The following is an 18,011-nucleotide window of genomic DNA, read 5'->3' on the forward strand; positions in this document are numbered from 1 at the left end:
TCAAAAGGGGTGACTTCTAATTGTTGTACGTGCAGTGCAGAATTATACATAATACTGTACAGAGAGAGGGACATTATTAGGCCAAGGAGTAATTAAATGCTTGTCGGAAAAGTGACACTAAGCAGTTTAAAGCGATACCCAGCAGGCCCAGACTTTTAACTTGTGTGCGAACTTTATGGATACACATTCAATCGGAAGCCACAGAACAGTGCCATAAACGGCAAAATTAGAGAGGCACCTTTTTCATCATATAGGCAGAAATCAATGTATTATTGCCTTATTTGTATTATACGGTGATTGTTTTAACAGCACAATGGCAAATTAACTGTAATGTTATTAAAAAACTACTCAAACCATAACATAAATGATCAAAACAGGCACGTGCATATAGAATAAAACATTTTTTTTTATTTCTTGAAGTGACAAGACTCAAATAAATTACATGTACCGATAACAAAGTTTCGGGCAAACATCTTTTACAAACTCTCTGAATATCAAAAGTAACTTATCCCACAAAGTTGTATTTTAAAAAAGGGACAAATAAAGAGCTTTACAAAAAATATAGGAAACGAAAAGGAAAGGTACACAGAAACTGAAAAAAATACAAATTGAAATGATCAAATACCTTTATTTTAAATACAATATGAAAATACAGACAAAATTAAAAAATGAGAAATACTTGAAATCAAATGGACACCTGCAACTGCCAGGGTCGTTGTATTCTGTAAATAGATAAGCAAAACAAGGTTATTTACATCTGTACTTGTTAGTATATATACTAAATCATAATGAAAGCATTTAGAAGTATTTCATTCTTATATTTTCATGCTAAAAATTCAACTTTTCCAATGATATTTCATGTAAGATAAAACTGAAGGAAGTTTCATTTGAACATGTGAAAACATCCTAAAATGGTAAGTCATCATTACATATACTGGTCCATGAACTGAGAATGCTAATATATTCATCTGACATTCTATTGCTTGTACTCTAAAGATTATGGCAGGCTGCAAATTTTGAAAATATTGGCTTATACAGACCACAAATGTGTGCAGCCTGTTCATTCAGCTATGGGCATATTCTTGCTGTGGTCCTGATGACGCTCTTGCACAACGTTTGAATGTTTTCTTACTGAAACACAAAAAATAAAAAAAGGATATGATAACTTTCTTTCAAAGAAGCAAACAGAGTTGTTTCACTGAAAGTAGGTCAAAATAATGTAGACGAAATACATCTTCTGTAGTATATATATAACACATAATAAATCTGACACTGAAAGCTTGAAAATCATGACAAGCAGAATACTGAGCCTTTCACTGACTTTAGCAACAAAACAGTGTACAGTTGTAAAACACATACTTTACAGCACTTGTTCACATGATTTCCGATGAATGCCTGCCGTGGTAAGAATGACGTCCAACACCAAATGACTGCAGAGCTTGGTCAATACCGCAGACTACAAAACCACATTGTTTTGGCAGTTTCGCTTTTACGTCTGTAGCTTCAGATATCTAAGAAAACAAAGATAAACACTGTGTTGTCTGGAAAGTATTGACTGCACTAGAAATGTGCACAATCCAAAAATTCTGAAAATGCAGCATAGACATGACTGTGCACTTGAGATTGACAATGTTATTGCTTATCATCACAAAAATGATCTTACTTCTGGTATCAATATGCCATTTTCAAAGATGAAGGAGACCCTCTGAGATCTCAGGTTGCTAGACAGGTTATCTGTGGGTGTTCTCACATGATACAGGCTAAACAAACATTACATGTTTATTTAACATGGCAACTATTCCAGTTTGATAAAAAGTTTGACTTGGCTAGCAACTCACTGCCACTGAAATTAATTGCGTCTCACAAGATTTCAAAATTATCACAAAATCATGTATTTTTATTTTGTTAATGTAGTATGGTCTTCTATTAATAAATACTAACCTTCCTGTCAGCTTCTTCACTGAGTTCCTGCACTTTCTCCTGGGCTTTTTTAACTTTGCCCAAGGTCATTAGTGGCGGTCTGCCATCATCTTCACTGTTGTCGTCATCATCATCATCATTGTCACAGTCATCATCAGCAAGGAGAGCCTTTTCAACACTATCAGCCAAGGTCTTAGCTTCTTCTTGGAGTTCTTTCGCTTCACACTGTAATGTCTCGACTTGTTTCAACATGGCCACATATGTGTCAAATCCAGCAGGCTTCAGCACGGGTTCATCAATGTCATCATCTCTCTCCAGATTCGTGGTGATCTTGATATCCAGTACTGCACAGCTAGCTTCCATCATGGTGAAAAACTTTTAAAACAAGCCAGGACTGATGTGCAACCTGGGACTGCAACCTGTGATAAAATATAAGGTTAGCACATGTATCTTTTACTTTTAATGTATGACAATATCTTGTAACTTTCATACCTACCTATTTATGAAGAAAACACTACATAAAAATATACAACAACTAGATTGATCACAAATGCTGACATATGTGCTGGCTTCATTGTCAACTTGTTTTCTCATATAGCTTCACTAATAACTTCTATTTGTGCACACCGTTATGGACATAGTGGCATGCATACATGTAGATAGGTCACAGTGTGGTCTGTTGAACTGTTCAGAGAAAGGTAAAGTGAACTGATTGAAACAGAACAGAGCTATATGTTTAGTTGGTCAATGGAAGCAAACAACATAGTGGATTGAATTGATTAGTACATACTCTGTGCAGTGGTACATTGAAAAGTGGCTTTCTGACACTATTGTAGTGCTGCATGGCATGCCTTAGGTTTCCACCAGTTGAAAGAAATTCACTGTGACATTTTCTGATATCATCAAGGTTTCTCATCTTCATTGATGACAATAGTTGTTCCTGCTTCAGCAACTGTGCTTGTTCCTTGCTGATCACACAGCATACGCAAAAATATTTCCCTAAATTATTTCAATGTGAGGAAGACAAGGAACAAAACTGACATAATTACTTAAAAACCTTAGTAGGTATAGACATGACTGGTGTTCATGAAGTCAATTTGATGTGCATGTGTGAACTCTTGGAGAGGATGTACCTGTAATATATGCAAACATATCAATTTAATATTTATTTCAAAGAAATTCATGGTTACTACATTTTGCATTGCCAGTATACATATTAATACTATGTGTAAGAATTCAATTGAGAAATAAAAAACAATCATTTGTCAATAGCTTGCAAATATTTATCAACATCTGACCCACTGTGTACCCCTTCCTTTAAATTTATCTGACTAATCAATGTTAGCTGTGAATGTCTTAAGTCAACGAAAAACTACAACAAATTATCATAATTGTGTTCTACAGCATATCATACACAATGCATGCTGATTATTAACAGACGCACAAATTGCAAACTGATAGGTCAAGGACGTACACATATAAATCATAGGTAAAACTGAAGTGTACACAATAAACTGCCTGTCCTGTCAGTGCCTCAACTTTTCTTATGTATAAATCATAGCATGCAAGTATACATTTCATACCATTTGGTCCAGACAATCCATAACTCTTGGCCAGATACTCATAATCTCCCATCATCCATGCTAATAGTGTCTTGTCCCTGAAATAATTGTCCACACCATTCATAATTAATGCCCATGTTTCTACACATCAATGCATTTTGTACATGCAAGAAAACAACTTTGCCTTTTGTACTATTTAATGTAGGTATCATATTTATGCTGCATAAGTTTGGTCAGATTTGCACAGTGTTTTTCAGATTTTTGGATCAGCAGTATAATGCATGTATTAAACTTGGATAACCAATATGTATGTATCTTAAGTTCCAAATATTGTACCAAAATAGATATATGGTACAATCTGTTCATTGTTTAGTAAAACACAGTATGCATGTTTAGACTTACTTGCACTTTGTGCAATCCAGTTTGTCTACCTGACCTCTGTTAAAAGCTAAAGCTATTTCTAAATTGTGATAGGAATCAGGTGCTGCAAATGTACTCCAAATCACTGTATTATCTGCTACATTTGGATTGCTGATGTTAGCAACTTGGTAAACCATTCTCAGGGTTCCCTGACCCTTGTCCCCACCTAACTTTATCCAAATTTCACTGGTAGGTATTGTACCATGCCAGGTAAGTTTGCTAAACCTGAAGACAAATATGAACAAGATGCAAAAACAACAGTAACACATATATTCAGTAATATGTGATAACAAGATTACTTATCCACAGTCTTTCTCTACATGATCATAATAGAGTTTGCACACAATCCCAAAAGTCTGACTGCAAGCCTGCTGTCCCAATATTAATACTCATGTGCTTATATAAGAGCATATAAGAACAATCTAGAACTTTTATTGACATGCTAATTACTGTTCTAAAATTCTCTCTCTTACACAACTAATTAAATTTCCAGAAAATTCCAAACATGACTTATTAAATTCATGGTTGTGAGGTCAAGAAGGACAGTGACCTTGATGAGTGTGGGGGAAAATGACCTGCATAACATACCTCACTTCCAATATTCACATGCCATGCCTTGAAGTAACGCCGTAATTTCCTCTTGGCAGCCCATGTTGTTCCCATAGCAACTTCCAAATGAAGGCCAGCACCTGGAGGTATGTCAGAAGTGAGTCCCAAGATCTGGAGGATTTTCCTTCTTGTCCTTTTGTTGGTGTCTCACCTCCTCTCACTCAGCTGCAGCATCGCATCACCACCACTGACAATGTCTCTCCTCTGACTTAACTGCAACACCCTCTGATGTCTTGTCCTAGTGCTAGCTTCTGAGGTTGTTTTTCGTGGCTTTGGTGTATATGTTAAACACAATGGCTGAAAAAAATCACACCAAAAATTGAAAAACAAATTTATCTTTCAAAAGTATATGTGGGTGATAAATTCATGAAATTGGACTAGCTCATTACTTGATGAAATTAATTTGTTGAACCACTACCAGGTCACACATGTACTACAAAACCAAATAAATGTTATTACAAATACAAATTTACAAATTATCATATTCCATGATAACTTTATCAGAAGAATTTACTCCAAAATCTAACTGTATAATTATGTGGGTATAGATCAGCAAGAGTAATGCAGGTAAAAACTCACCTGGCCCTTTGTTTTAACCTTTATCAAACTATCATCACTTCTGTTTGCTTCTATTTTTTTCTTGACAAGTGTTGTTGCCATTTCTTCATACTGTGGCAGCATATGCACCGCTGATACATTCTGCAACATAATTTCTGCGGCCTTCACTGCACATATATTGTTCTGCCTATCCCTTGATGTTTCATCATTTGATGTCTCGGTATTGATTGTGTCAGGAATGGGGACTGGGCTCACTGACGAGAAGCAGTGGTCTCCAGCAATTGACTGGTAAACACACCGTTCCGTGTTGTGTTGCAGATCTTGCAGTGGCACAACTGACTTACAACCGACATTCCCATAATCACATGTGACTGTGGCATTTGATAGCATGATTGCAAAGGCAATGGGGGACTTACAATAGATTCACACATAATAGAGAGACGGCACACAGGACAGGATGAAGAAACTTGCAACCACTGACACAAACATTCAGCACAAAACACATGTGGTCCATCACACAAAAGTTGTATTGGTCCATGCATCTATTATGTCTTTGCAAATGGGACCCTCCATTTCTTCAATGAGATCATTGAACCTCTGTCTCTGCAAGGGAATGAATCTCTCATCTTTTTTCCTGCCCTCTGTTTTACAGCTGCTGTTAGATTTGTACTGCCATGAGTTTCACTCTGTAGTTTCCCCGTCTTTCCTGTCTCCTTGCCAGTGATACCAGAAATGTCACTGCCTTAAGTATTGACTTGGTCTGCCCCTGTTTTTACTGTTTTTCTTTTTCTTTCCTGCCTTACACAATGCATCACACACCGCACGTCTCCGTACTCTACAGTGTCTGGACCATTTCACTAAGTGTGTCCCTGGCCGATAGGTTTTGTTATTGCTTTCTGCCTGCTGCCATGAAGCAATGACTCTCTCTTACAGAGGCAACAAAAATTGGACGGGTGAACATCAGAATGTCTTCACTAAAACTGTACTCTGAAACAATTCTTTAACTCCCACGATAAAATTGGAGCATGGATAACTTGTGCCATTTATTTTCCGTGCACAAATACGACACCGGTTTTTTAGCACACGAGCATGAAATTCGAATGACATTTTCACAGTCTAGGCCAACAGACGATTGAAAAAGGCGCCAGAAAATATGCCAGTGTGTAAACAAACCCGTTACCAGGGAGACATGCGTGATGGTCCGAAAAACTATGCTCAACTGCAACGCACTTATGGACGTAAATAAAAAACCCACACGCATAAAAAATAACCCAATCACGCCATGAAATGTACAGATTAAATCACTGCGGACACGGTGAAATCGGTTTCAATCTTGTTAAAATTGATTTACTTAAAATCTGAACCTCGTAAATTACACACAACATTAATGAAAATACTTACAGACCGCCATGCTTTATGTTATCAAGTTGTCCGTGCTAAGAAACTTCTCCTGCAAATGTCGCGAGGTCAAAGGTAAACTAGCGATAAACATCCAGCTATGCTGAGTATGCCACCTTATTAATTGAGAACAGCTTTCAATATCACATTTGAATGCATTTTTAAATGATTATGGGTCAGAATTCGAGGAACAACACGCGCACGGCGAGCGATCGTCTCGGTATGCACACAATAGACCTTTTCCCGGTTATCCCATGATGCCTAGCTGCTACGTCACTGGGTCTTGTACATTTCCGGTTGTCAAAATGGCAGACGACATTGCAACTTCAGGTCCGTCTGTTGTGACTTACAGGTATTTGAAGAGTTTGACATTTAACAAACTTCGAAGTTTGTGTCAGGTTGAACACATTAGTTCGCTTGGCAAAAAGTCTGAGCTAATTTTTCGTTTATGTGACCATCACGGCATTTCTACATGCGGGGAAACTGCTCTTGCCGATATTTCGAATGTGCCAGCTGGACAACCTCACCGCAACCATAGGCGAAGACTGTGGTGCGCAACTGAATCGCTGAAGGAAGAGTACCACAGACTTCCAAAGTTTGAGAAAGTGACGAGTGGATGGACAACTGACATTCGGCACATTCCACCTGTATCCATCGAACACATAAAACAATATTTGATATATTGTGCAGACAAGACATACGACAAGGAATCTCTCCGTGCGTACAAGTCCCTCAAGGCCTATGAACTTTATGATGCAGGACATGTTCATAGTCTTGAATTTAATCCATATATGCCATCATCTTCATTTCAATTCTTAAGAGGAATATGTAATGCTTCCCAAGATAGTACGAAGTCGTACAGAGTTTGTGTATGCCTTGACAGAAATGGACAGCCATATGGCGCTGTATGCCGATGTGTTGCAGGGTAAGTCATGACCTCTCTGGGTTGTCAACAAAATGAGTCTGCCTATAATTGACAGATACTTATACATCACAGGGCTCAAAATTAGCGGTAGTCCCGCGTCCACAGACTACCAACTTTTCCCTTGGGCTACCACAATCCATGAAATGGTAGCCAACATGGACTACCAAAGACCAGGACATAAAATTCAGTCAGTACTTGGCGTGTAATGTACGGTACAATATCTGAACTGACGTACTTGAATGACAGGCACTTGAAGTGATGGTCAATGAAAACGCATTTTCAGTGCATTTTGATGATATCACGGGCGATATTAGCTCTGCATGGCAGGGCTGTGAGTTACCGGCGTTATACAGCGTGTGGTGGGAGGTCGTATAACGCCGGTAACACACAGCCCTGCCATGCACAGCTAAGGCAATATGCGTCCGAAAGCCCATGGTCTATTTTTAGCACTGTTGCAGTTGTCTAGTCTCGACGTGCCGAGGTCGTTGTCGTTGGCATGACGACTATCAAAATTTTCATACAACTCTGAGACTGAAAAAAGTTGTCAAAGGATCACCAAACTTTTGAGTACCACCGTGTCCATTAGGCCTAAAAAAGATAGTTTCTGGTCATCGCGTGCGGTATTTCAGCACCTGCTCATCATGGCATTTTTGGGGTTACATACTGACTGATCCCTGTTTGCATGTCCAAAAGTGCTAAACAGAAAACGAAGTATTATGCAGCCAGTATCTGTTTAATAGTGCCAAACCTGCATTGTTGAGAAAAAAGGAAAAAAGAAAACCGCGTCACCACATCACTTTTGCTGAATGTCACGGACTAGAATTTTTTTTGGGGGGGTGGGGTGGGGTGGAGTGGGGGCTTATACCTGTTTCCTTTTGGTACGGGGTGTCTAAGTATCCAAAACAAATGGCTAGAAAATTCACTTCATGGGTAGAATCTTGAAAAATTGCTTTTTCTTGTGTAGTTAATGAAAAACAATATCCCTAAACTAAAATGTGCATGGGCTACCAGCCATTGTTACTTGGCTACCAACTTCAGAAAATGGTAGCCCAAGTGGACTACCAGGGGAAAACGTTAATTTGGAGCCCTGTATCGTGAAGTGGGAATGTCTCAGTCTATTAAATGACAGTCAGTGTTGTGTTGCATTTGTTTTTGTCATGTGGCCATCAAGTGAAAAATATCTGTTATTGTCCATATACCTCTAACTGTGGTTCACATTGCATATGTGACAATACAGATTGTACTTCTAAAACCACTAAAGCTTTTTATTTTCAGTATTATTTTTCGTATGCACTTGATGTATCAATATATTTTTAAAAGCCATTTTATGACCAAAACATTGGGGAGGCTAGTCCCATTTACAGAAAGTATTTTCATAAACAAATCAATAGTTACTACCATGATAAATATTAAATTCATTTCCTAACCTAATATGCATATCTGTGTATATAGATTGGGAGAAGCCTGCAGCCATGTTGGTGCATTACTTTTTGCTGTAGAAGACTTTGTTGCAAAGGGATACAAGAAACTACCAGATGGGCCACAGTGTACAGAGGTTTTGTGCAAATGGATTTCACATAAAGGTAAATACCAAGTACTATTGGCATTTTCTTTCATGAAGTTTAAAATTGTAAGTTTATAACGTCGAGCTCCACCATCGCTTTTCATAAAGTTGCAGGTTTTTCCAGTGTAGTTTTTCCAATAATATATGTTGCGCGGATGCTCTGGTAAAGGTTACTTTTGTGTTTCATATGGCTTGTTTTTGATATTGAGTAGACTCTGTTAGAGAAAGTGTACATAATTGAGCAATAGAGCACACCCAGCTATGGTATACAACAAGATTTTGAACAGTTCACGATGCACAAGCAATAGCGAGTGCATATATGAAGTGAACTGGTCAAATCTCGTGTACATTAGGCAAAGACTGTATTAACTTGCATGGTATCTGAAACCCAGGTCCTTGTCTGACCACTCAGGATAACTAAGCAGGGAAGTAGGGTATTCCTAAGTTAATGGAGCTTTCCTGTAATGATATCGTCGATGGGTGTGATTTATTGCTATTATATCATAAGAGTATATTGAAACTCTGCTGTTGAACGTCATAAAAGGAATTTTTGCTCAAGCCGAGAGATCGGGCATATGCTAGCTGTGGTATATCGCCGATATACCAAGGTTCTTATCACATCTCAACCAATTAAATTGCTGTATTTGCTGCATCAATATGCTGGTATGATATAATATGAATTATATCATACCAGTATATTGGTGGTGCAAATAAAGCAATCTGATCGGTCAAGATGCAAAAAATACTGTGGTATATTGGCGATATACCACAGTTGGCATACACGTGAGCTCTCAGGTTGAGCAAAAATCTGTTTGCGACAGTCCACACCAGAAATTTATAATATACTGTTTGATATATAGCAATAAAGCACACCCAGTGACGGTATACCACTCAATTTTGATCAGTTCACTCCATATATGCACTCGCTATCACTCATGCATATATGTCGTGAATTGTTTAATATTGTGCGGTATACCGCTGCTGAGTGTGCTTTATTGCTTAATTATTACACACTTCCTGTTATATCTTGCATTCAATTTAATCATTATTATTACAATCACGAGCATCATACCTCGGTGGGTAACAAATCATGATTTTACCCTTCCTAGATTGTGTTTATTAAACTTTAGTATATATAGACTTAGAATTTCGAGCAGTCAAGGAAGATAGTATTTTTATGTAACATGTTTTTTAATACTTTTTGTTCACATTTTCACAGATTCACGTGTTCATCCCACAACTATGGATAATGTGAAAATATACAAGCCTGGATATGGTAAAAATATACGTCAGCAAAACTTGCATGCTGGAATCCATGATGGACGAGCTCCAAGTCAGAGAGCAGTAGACTGTGAACAACTCCTTTTGCTACGCAACAGACTCCTTAATAATTCTGTAAAGGTACCAGCAAGCAATGCCATTGCCATGAGTAGATTTTTCAACCATTTTAATGAAAAACCCATAATGGAGGGGAAATGTGACCTTGGTGACCAATTAACAATTGATTTATTATGTGATACCAATCTTGGATGTGAAATTGAAGTTAAAACAGAGGAACAACAAAAAACAATTGAATCGATCACAATGAAACATCAGGAACCATTGACAAATGTGCATAATTTACATAATATCATAATCAGTAACAAAGTAGATCAGACAATTCTTGATGATGACGACTTGATGGGTGTTTCATATGAGGGAAAGTTTCACCATTATCTGAACAATATAAAAGTGACAGAATCAGAAGTGCAGAAAATAGAGGAGTCAACGCGAGGTCAAAGTATAAATAAAGAGTGGTATGTTTACAGACATGGTCGTGTTACGGCATCTAAATTTGCACGGGTTTGTAAATTGAAATCTACAACTCCCCCAGATTGTACTGTTCGTGAAATTTTGAATTATGGGAGACAGTTCACTAACAAAGCATGTCAGCATGGTTTGCAGATGGAAAGTAAGGCAAGAGAATTATATGTTAAAAAAATGAATACAAATGGTCACCCTGGTCTCAGTGTCAAAGAGTGTGGATTTATCATAGATATTGACAGACCTTATCAGGGAGGAAGCAGTGATGGATTTGTTCATGACCCATCTGTTTTAACTAAAGATGGAATTGTAGAGCTAAAGTGTCCAGTAAATGATGGACTTAGTCTTGGTGAACTTGTTACTAAGAGAGGGAAGGGTTTTTGTCTTGAATATGGTGAAAATAGAAATTTAAGAATAAACCGTAAGCACGACTATTACTATCAAGTACAGGCTTTGATGGGAATCACTGGAAGACAGTGGTGTGATTTTTGTGTAGTTGTGTCTCTAAATGACAATTTAATGGATGATGGGTATGAGGTTTTTGTGGAGCGGGTTTTATTTGATTCTTCATTTTATCTGTGGATGTGTGAAAAGGTCGAGAAATTCTTCCTTTCATCCATTATTCCAGAACTTTTCACAGAACGAGTAAAAAGAGGAAAGTGTCTTCATCCAAAGTCATTATATTACAAATACAAAGCATAATTCAACAGAAAGTTTTCATTAATTCATTCATGAAGATTGCTCACTTATATTATTATAGAAAAATTAGTGTTTCTGGTGATGTTTAAAATAAAATTTTGTTAATGTCAACAATTTAGTGTTTCCTGGTGCAATTAACATGGCAATGGCAACCAGTTTGGGTGTGGAACATCTCTCAATTTCAAGTAAATATCAATATATAGAATATGAGTAGAGACCCCACTTTCTTCTTTAAAGGAGGAATGGGCAGTAACATACACAAAACCTCAAATTGGTATCTGTGTAAATAATCATTTTATTACAAAGTATATCATAAATCTTATGTATATTGTTATTTATTATAATTTATTACAGAATTACATTTAAAATGTGAAATACCTGTAAAATAGATATTTCTTATAAACGATATATAGATAAGACTTGTATAAATAAATAAATACAGCAATGTATAATTTTATGATTGATTTCCATAATTTAAGTATATATACGGTATTAATATATATATATACATTATTATATATATAAATTCTTTCAATTCACAATTTGTCAGTAATAAATGCAAATATAATATGAAAATATCATTTTTGATTGAAAGTATCTTATGTGTAATCTTATTATTTATCACCTGCAGGGTTTGTAGGTTCCAGGTAAAAAATTATGGAAAAGTTGTTGGATTGTTTCCTTGTGCACAGTGACTTTTGGATATGTTTTTAGCATTCAGAAGCTACTCCATATAGCATGTTTATGTGCCCTGTGTTTTGTTTGTAAACTCAGCCTGTAAATTTACAATTGCGCTTTAGTTATTGTTGACATATGAAATCTACTCCAGACATAAATTTCAATTCCAAAAATAATACTGATTGCACACTTGTGTGTTGTATTGATAAGCTTGACAGCAAATATTTCATCACACTTCAGTGATCAAAACAAACTGCTGTTCATACACAGAAAATACAATACAGCAAAAAATTGGACTTTTATGCCTTCATGTCCGATAACCTATGCATATCCACAGAGACACCCAACAAACCTCTAAATGTATTGGTAATTTGTCTGTCTGTGTCAGTTTCTGTCCAGCTGTCTGCTTACATCCCTCTGTATACTCATTTTGTATGCCCCTGGCCAAATTTCTGCAATTAACTTACATGTCTAAGAAAGGCAGAGCTGACCGAGCCAGGATACCAAGACAGTGCCAGAGGTTTACAGAAACTCTAGCCAGAGTCATACAAAAATGACTGACCAACGCAGATGGCTTATCAGAAACAGCACATATATACAGATGCTGTTTTGTAATGGTAATTGAAATGACATCCTGACATCAGTATTTCCTGAAGAGAGTGTACCCCCTCCTCCCCCACCATCATCATCAAAAGATAAAATTTGAATACTGCTTCTCAATTGAATGAACTTAGCAATCCCTTAATCCTTCAGGAAAGGTGATTGGAAATTCACCAGAAATGCACATGAAATAAAGACATGCTTGGCAACATCTTTCATGGTCATCTTAATTTCACTGTCAAATATATGAAAATTTTTTATTCTATTTATAGCCCTTTCTATATGAATCCGAGCCTCTGAGATTCGACGTGATCGTTCAACTTCCTTAGGGTGTAACTGGGCACAATCTTTTCCTTTGAATGATGGGATGTTCAATGAAGCCCCTACAGAAGACATTCAATTTCTATATTGAATCCCCGATCAGCCATCACATCATCCCCAGTCTTTAAGTGTTGCAGAAAATCGCAATTTTTTGTTATACACTTATCAGAGGCTCGCCCTCCCCACATATCTGATACGTAATTCACACTTCCATTAGGCCCAATACCAACAAGAAACTTACAAGTGTTGTGATGTTTGTAATTGCTCCAGACTTGTTGCTTTGCATGTATCGCTGATGGTGTTTCGCTGAAAATTTCAGTACAGTCAATTACAACTCTAGTATTGGGGTAATTTCTAAATGCACTACATCTACTATCAGACACATCTTCATTTGTGGGCATTGTAAATATGGTAGAAAATTCCCTACTCATGAAAGGTATCCATGTATTGAATATTCTGGACACACTTCCTTCACTGATTGAGAATCTCATTGCTAAGTCATGCAGTTGTAAACCACATTTCAGTCTGACCATAACCAGAAAAAATTCTGTTTTTAGTGATAATTTCCTGTCAGGGCCTGGTTTATTATGATTTTCATACTTATAAAAATGACCAAATTGAGTTTCCTTTTCACCCCTCCAGTACTGCAAATTCATTGCTTTGGGAACGAGATACTCGAAAACTGATTCAAACACTTCATAATTTGGGTATCCTGTCCAGTAAAGGGTTTCTTTGTCATTATTTCTGATTGTGTCCAGACTGAGAATGCATGACTTTAAGTTGTTTATGTTATATCTAAGTTTACAATTTTCTTTTTCAATTTTCACTATATGGTGGTAGACATCTGGATACTTCACTCTAATTTCTTCCATTTCCAATTCTGATTTACTAAGAATTCTTTTTGCAGCAGCAGTGTAATCATGATCAGGAAGACCAGCCGACTCTAAATGCTGTTCCTGTTCAAATAGAAAAGACACTTCATGCTTGAAATGATGCTTCATATCAGTTATTATCTTATGTAACAATTAGTCATCTATCTGCAACATGAGTCATATATATATATATATATATATATATATATATATATATATATATATATATATATATATATATATATATATATATATATATATATTACATGCCTTGATGTGAGTGAAAATTAGTGCATTATTTTGAATAGGAACATCTGGGGGGCTAGTAGGCTGGTAAACGATCCACTGACCAGTTTCCATGGTTACCTGGTCCAGTGAAGCCCTTCGACGTTTCCAATGTCAAAGTAGACGTGTAAAGGGACAAAATCGCCATATTTTTTCATGAATTTTGTTTGATACGAGATACTACTTATATTGTTTGACATTTTGAAAGATACTGAATGAATGGGTGACCATGCATATATTCGACCCCAGTTTGATACACAATACATGAAACCATCGCGAAAATAAATTAATGGTCATGACCATTAATTCATTTTTTCAGTATCCATTCATTCAGTATCCTTCAACATGTCAAACAATATAGGTAGTATCATGTATCAAACAAAATTCATGAAAAAATGGGTGACTTTGTCCCATTAATGCAAGATGCAAAATATCCATGTGCACACTGCTATTTTGACTTCCGTTAAATTTGTTCAATGCTGGTCAATAATGGTAAAATGTGCAAAAATGCCCTGCATGGCACTCAATGTCATATAGCATTAACTGTCAAGAAGCATGTAATGAAAATATTATTGCCTGAATACATGAGTGTATGTGCCCGTGCAGCAGGAGACAGTTGCCCTTGTCATGCAAATTTTCTGCTACTGTGAGGACACATAAACTCATGTATTCAGGCAATTATGTATATATATATATATATATATATATATATATATATATATATATATATATATATATATATATATATATATATATATATATAGGGTACTGTTTTTTACGTGCTGTTTTTTACGTATTATATATGGTATCAATAATACAGAGAAAATTTGCATATAGTCACTCTGTGGAGAAAATGATGTCAATGTAGGACTTGGAAATGAAAGACATTACTCCCTTATGTGATGAGAGTTTGTTTTGTTAGTGAATTTCAGATGAACTAGCTTTTTCAAATTTTGTTCCCAAAACTGAGTTCACCCTAAGTAAACATAGGACAGGTAGCTAAACCAGCAGTAATCAAAGCCTAGCCCGCGCAAACATTCTAAATATAGTGAAATATTGAAATAAATGATGGAGAACAATTTAATAAGGTACAAAAGCAAAACAAAACAAGTAACCAGTGGGCAAGTCTAGATTGTTTATTCAGAGGTGGTGATCCAGTCTGGATAATAATACAATTCTATAACTTATATATGTTTTCAGGCCTTTCCATACAAAGATAAAAACTTCATGTAAGTTTACTTACCTTGTCAGATGATTTCATGGAGATAGGCAGATGTTGGTCATAATTAGATTTGTCCATTTCCTCTGTTTTTTGTTGCTCTGGGACAGTTTTCCTGATCTTGTTCTCTGTCTAGAAGAAAAAAGGTTAACACATTCTGTATTCATACACATGTTATATTCAATGAACTCTACCATGAACAAAGGGAATGCAACTCCACAGTTTAAAAAAATATGAAAGGATTTTTTATTATGTCTCCCTTTACCCTCTACAGTACAGGTTATCTGTGAACACATATCATACACCAGTGTCACATTACACATATGTAGCACCAGATGTGAACTGAATGTGCTCCCGTGGTTTACAACAGGTTCATTACATAGTAGTATAGTTCATGTAACAATCAGATATCTGTCAGATCATTATATGTTACATATTGTAGCAGGTTTCATCAACTTTTGCACAGTACTCTCAGAGTGAAATCACTAATTATAAAACTTCATTTAATATCTACATTAGCTGTTTGTTAACCTGACACTGCTCCAGGCTTTTTAGTAAATTTAGATATCTACCAGAGCAATATCTGTAGCAGGTATCAAATCTGTAGCAGGTATCATCAAATTTGGTGCATGATTTTCAGAGTTGTATCACTAATTACAAAAGTTCATTAAATATGCAAATGAGCAGATAATTGACATGACACACAGTATCATCATAATGTTGTAAGATTGTCATAAGTGAAAAGTTTCATGAAATTTTGTGAAGTATTTCTTGATATATGTCGACACTGTCATTACTTTTTCCATAGGTAACCATTATATGAAAAAATGATACTACATTACTTCATTAATGTGCAAGCCACACTAACCAAAATCTAATCAGATCTCTCCATTAGCGTATACTACATGTCTACCAAATCTGACTTTAATCCCTTTAGGCGCCATTCATGAGTTATCATATAAACCATTCTATGAAAAAAAATGTTACTACATAACTTCATTAATGTGCAAGCCACACTAACCAAAATCTAATCAGATCTCTCCCTTAGTGTATACTACCTGTCTACCAAATCTGACTTTAATCCCTTTAGGCGTTCATGAGTTATCATATAAATAGACAGACAGACAGACAGACAGACACAAACACACACACACACACACACACACACACTGACAGACAGACAGGCATCGGTACGACATTAGTTCACTCGTACGAACCTGTGAGCTTCAAATGAGTGCCGCACCAGAACACAAGAGCTTGTTTTGCCATATGGAGTTTGTCGTTGTTTGAGGGGGGAGGCAGGTGTACATGTACCCCACTCGCATCATGGACTTACAAATGAAAGTTCACATGAACACTATGCATGGACATTGTGGTACTAGTTGTCTGTCGACACATATGTAGTCTTACGAATCAATGTACCGATACTGTCCGGCAATAAATTTTGCCGTCTTCAAGCTAAGACGTGCATGTGAGTTGAAAAGCGTTGCATCATCGCCGGACACACTACATTCAGTACATTAGTTCAGTCATAAACCACGGCACAGTCCCTCTATCCACGGCCTGGACACTAGTCTGCACGCGCACACGGTCTACCGATACCTACTCACATACACGATCACATAGTGTACAACACTTACCTTCACATTTTTTCTTCGTATGCCAGTTATGTGTTCCCGTCTTCTTTTCTGCCTGGTCAACCTCTTTGGAAATACAGTTGGTACATAGGCTTTTGAGTCTGGATCATCGGACTTACGGAAATCTTCAAAGTGTATGTTGCATATTTTCGACCATGGTTTCGGCTCCCATGACTTTACATGGCATTTTATGAACACATGAGCTTGTTTTGCCATATGGAGTTTGTCGTTGGTACATAGGCTTTAGTAGAATCTGTTACCATGTAGAATCTGTTACCATTGACAACCAACAGGTTGAAATAGTATCATCATTTCCATATCTAGGGTCCATAGTAGACCAGAAGTTAAGTTTCAAAGAGAATACAGACAAATTTATAAGAAAGCTCACCAACGAATATTTATTCTGAGGAAGCTAAAGAGTTTCAATGTTAGCAGTCACATCCTTGTTTCTGTGTATCGTTGTTGTATTGAAAGCATTCTAACTTATAACATTGTCACATGGTTTGGTCATATTTCTGTTAAAGAGAGAATGCGACTAACGAAAATTGTAAACATATGTAGTCGACTTGTCGGGACAAAGTTAAAAGATCTTGGAGAACTGTATACTTATGCTCTTCGTAGGAAAGCTTTATCCATTCTTGGTGATAAATCTCACCCATTGAATGACAAGTTTCAATATCTGCCTTCGGGACGCCGTCTACTTGTGCCCAGGGCTAGGAAGAATCTTTTTAAGAAGTCATTTATACCGTCAGCAGTTGCTGTTTTAAATATGAATATGTCTGATTCCATCCGGAGAACCAGAGCAAACACCATTTAAGTAGGAACTTTTAATATAGTGTTGTGTTTGTCTGTAACTATTGTATTGTTTTGTATGGTGTTGTCCGTATTTGGTGTTTTTATAGCGGTCCTGTTGTTTAAAGACAACTTTCCATGTTTTTATG

General features: G+C 36.6%; 3 protein-coding genes across 3 annotated transcripts; 1 reads left to right on the forward strand and 2 right to left on the reverse strand.

Annotated features, from left to right (window-relative positions):
* Positions 1-388: 388 nt before the first annotated feature.
* On the reverse strand, positions 389-5,455 carry LOC139142180 (uncharacterized). Its single transcript, XM_070712033.1, has 8 exons — positions 5,091-5,455; positions 4,491-4,808; positions 3,504-3,580; positions 2,711-2,919; positions 1,942-2,339; positions 1,360-1,511; positions 1,041-1,131; positions 389-722 (listed from the first exon to the last, which is right to left on the reverse strand). The coding sequence occupies exons 5-6, from the start codon at positions 2,284-2,286 to the stop codon at positions 1,374-1,376; spliced, it is 483 nt and encodes a 160-aa protein (XP_070568134.1). The 5' UTR covers positions 2,287-2,339; positions 2,711-2,919; positions 3,504-3,580; positions 4,491-4,808; positions 5,091-5,455; the 3' UTR covers positions 389-722; positions 1,041-1,131; positions 1,360-1,373.
* A 1,258-nt stretch (positions 5,456-6,713) lies between these two features.
* Positions 6,714-11,717, forward strand: LOC139142179 (uncharacterized). Its single transcript, XM_070712032.1, has 3 exons — positions 6,714-7,392; positions 8,845-8,975; positions 10,176-11,717. Exons 1-3 carry the CDS (start codon positions 6,722-6,724, stop codon positions 11,459-11,461), a joined length of 2,088 nt encoding a protein of 695 aa, XP_070568133.1. The 5' UTR covers positions 6,714-6,721; the 3' UTR covers positions 11,462-11,717.
* Positions 11,718-13,119: 1,402 nt separating this feature from the next.
* Positions 13,120-17,308, reverse strand: LOC139141535 (uncharacterized). The gene is made up of 3 exons (XM_070711128.1): positions 17,074-17,308; positions 15,458-15,565; positions 13,120-14,013 (listed from the first exon to the last, which is right to left on the reverse strand). The coding sequence occupies exons 1-3, from the start codon at positions 17,284-17,286 to the stop codon at positions 13,120-13,122; spliced, it is 1,215 nt and encodes a 404-aa protein (XP_070567229.1). The 5' UTR covers positions 17,287-17,308.
* Positions 17,309-18,011: the final 703 nt, after the last annotated feature.

Source organism: Ptychodera flava, chromosome 10 (genome assembly GCF_041260155.1).
Source record: "Ptychodera flava strain L36383 chromosome 10, AS_Pfla_20210202, whole genome shotgun sequence".
NCBI lineage: Eukaryota > Metazoa > Hemichordata > Enteropneusta > Ptychoderidae > Ptychodera > Ptychodera flava.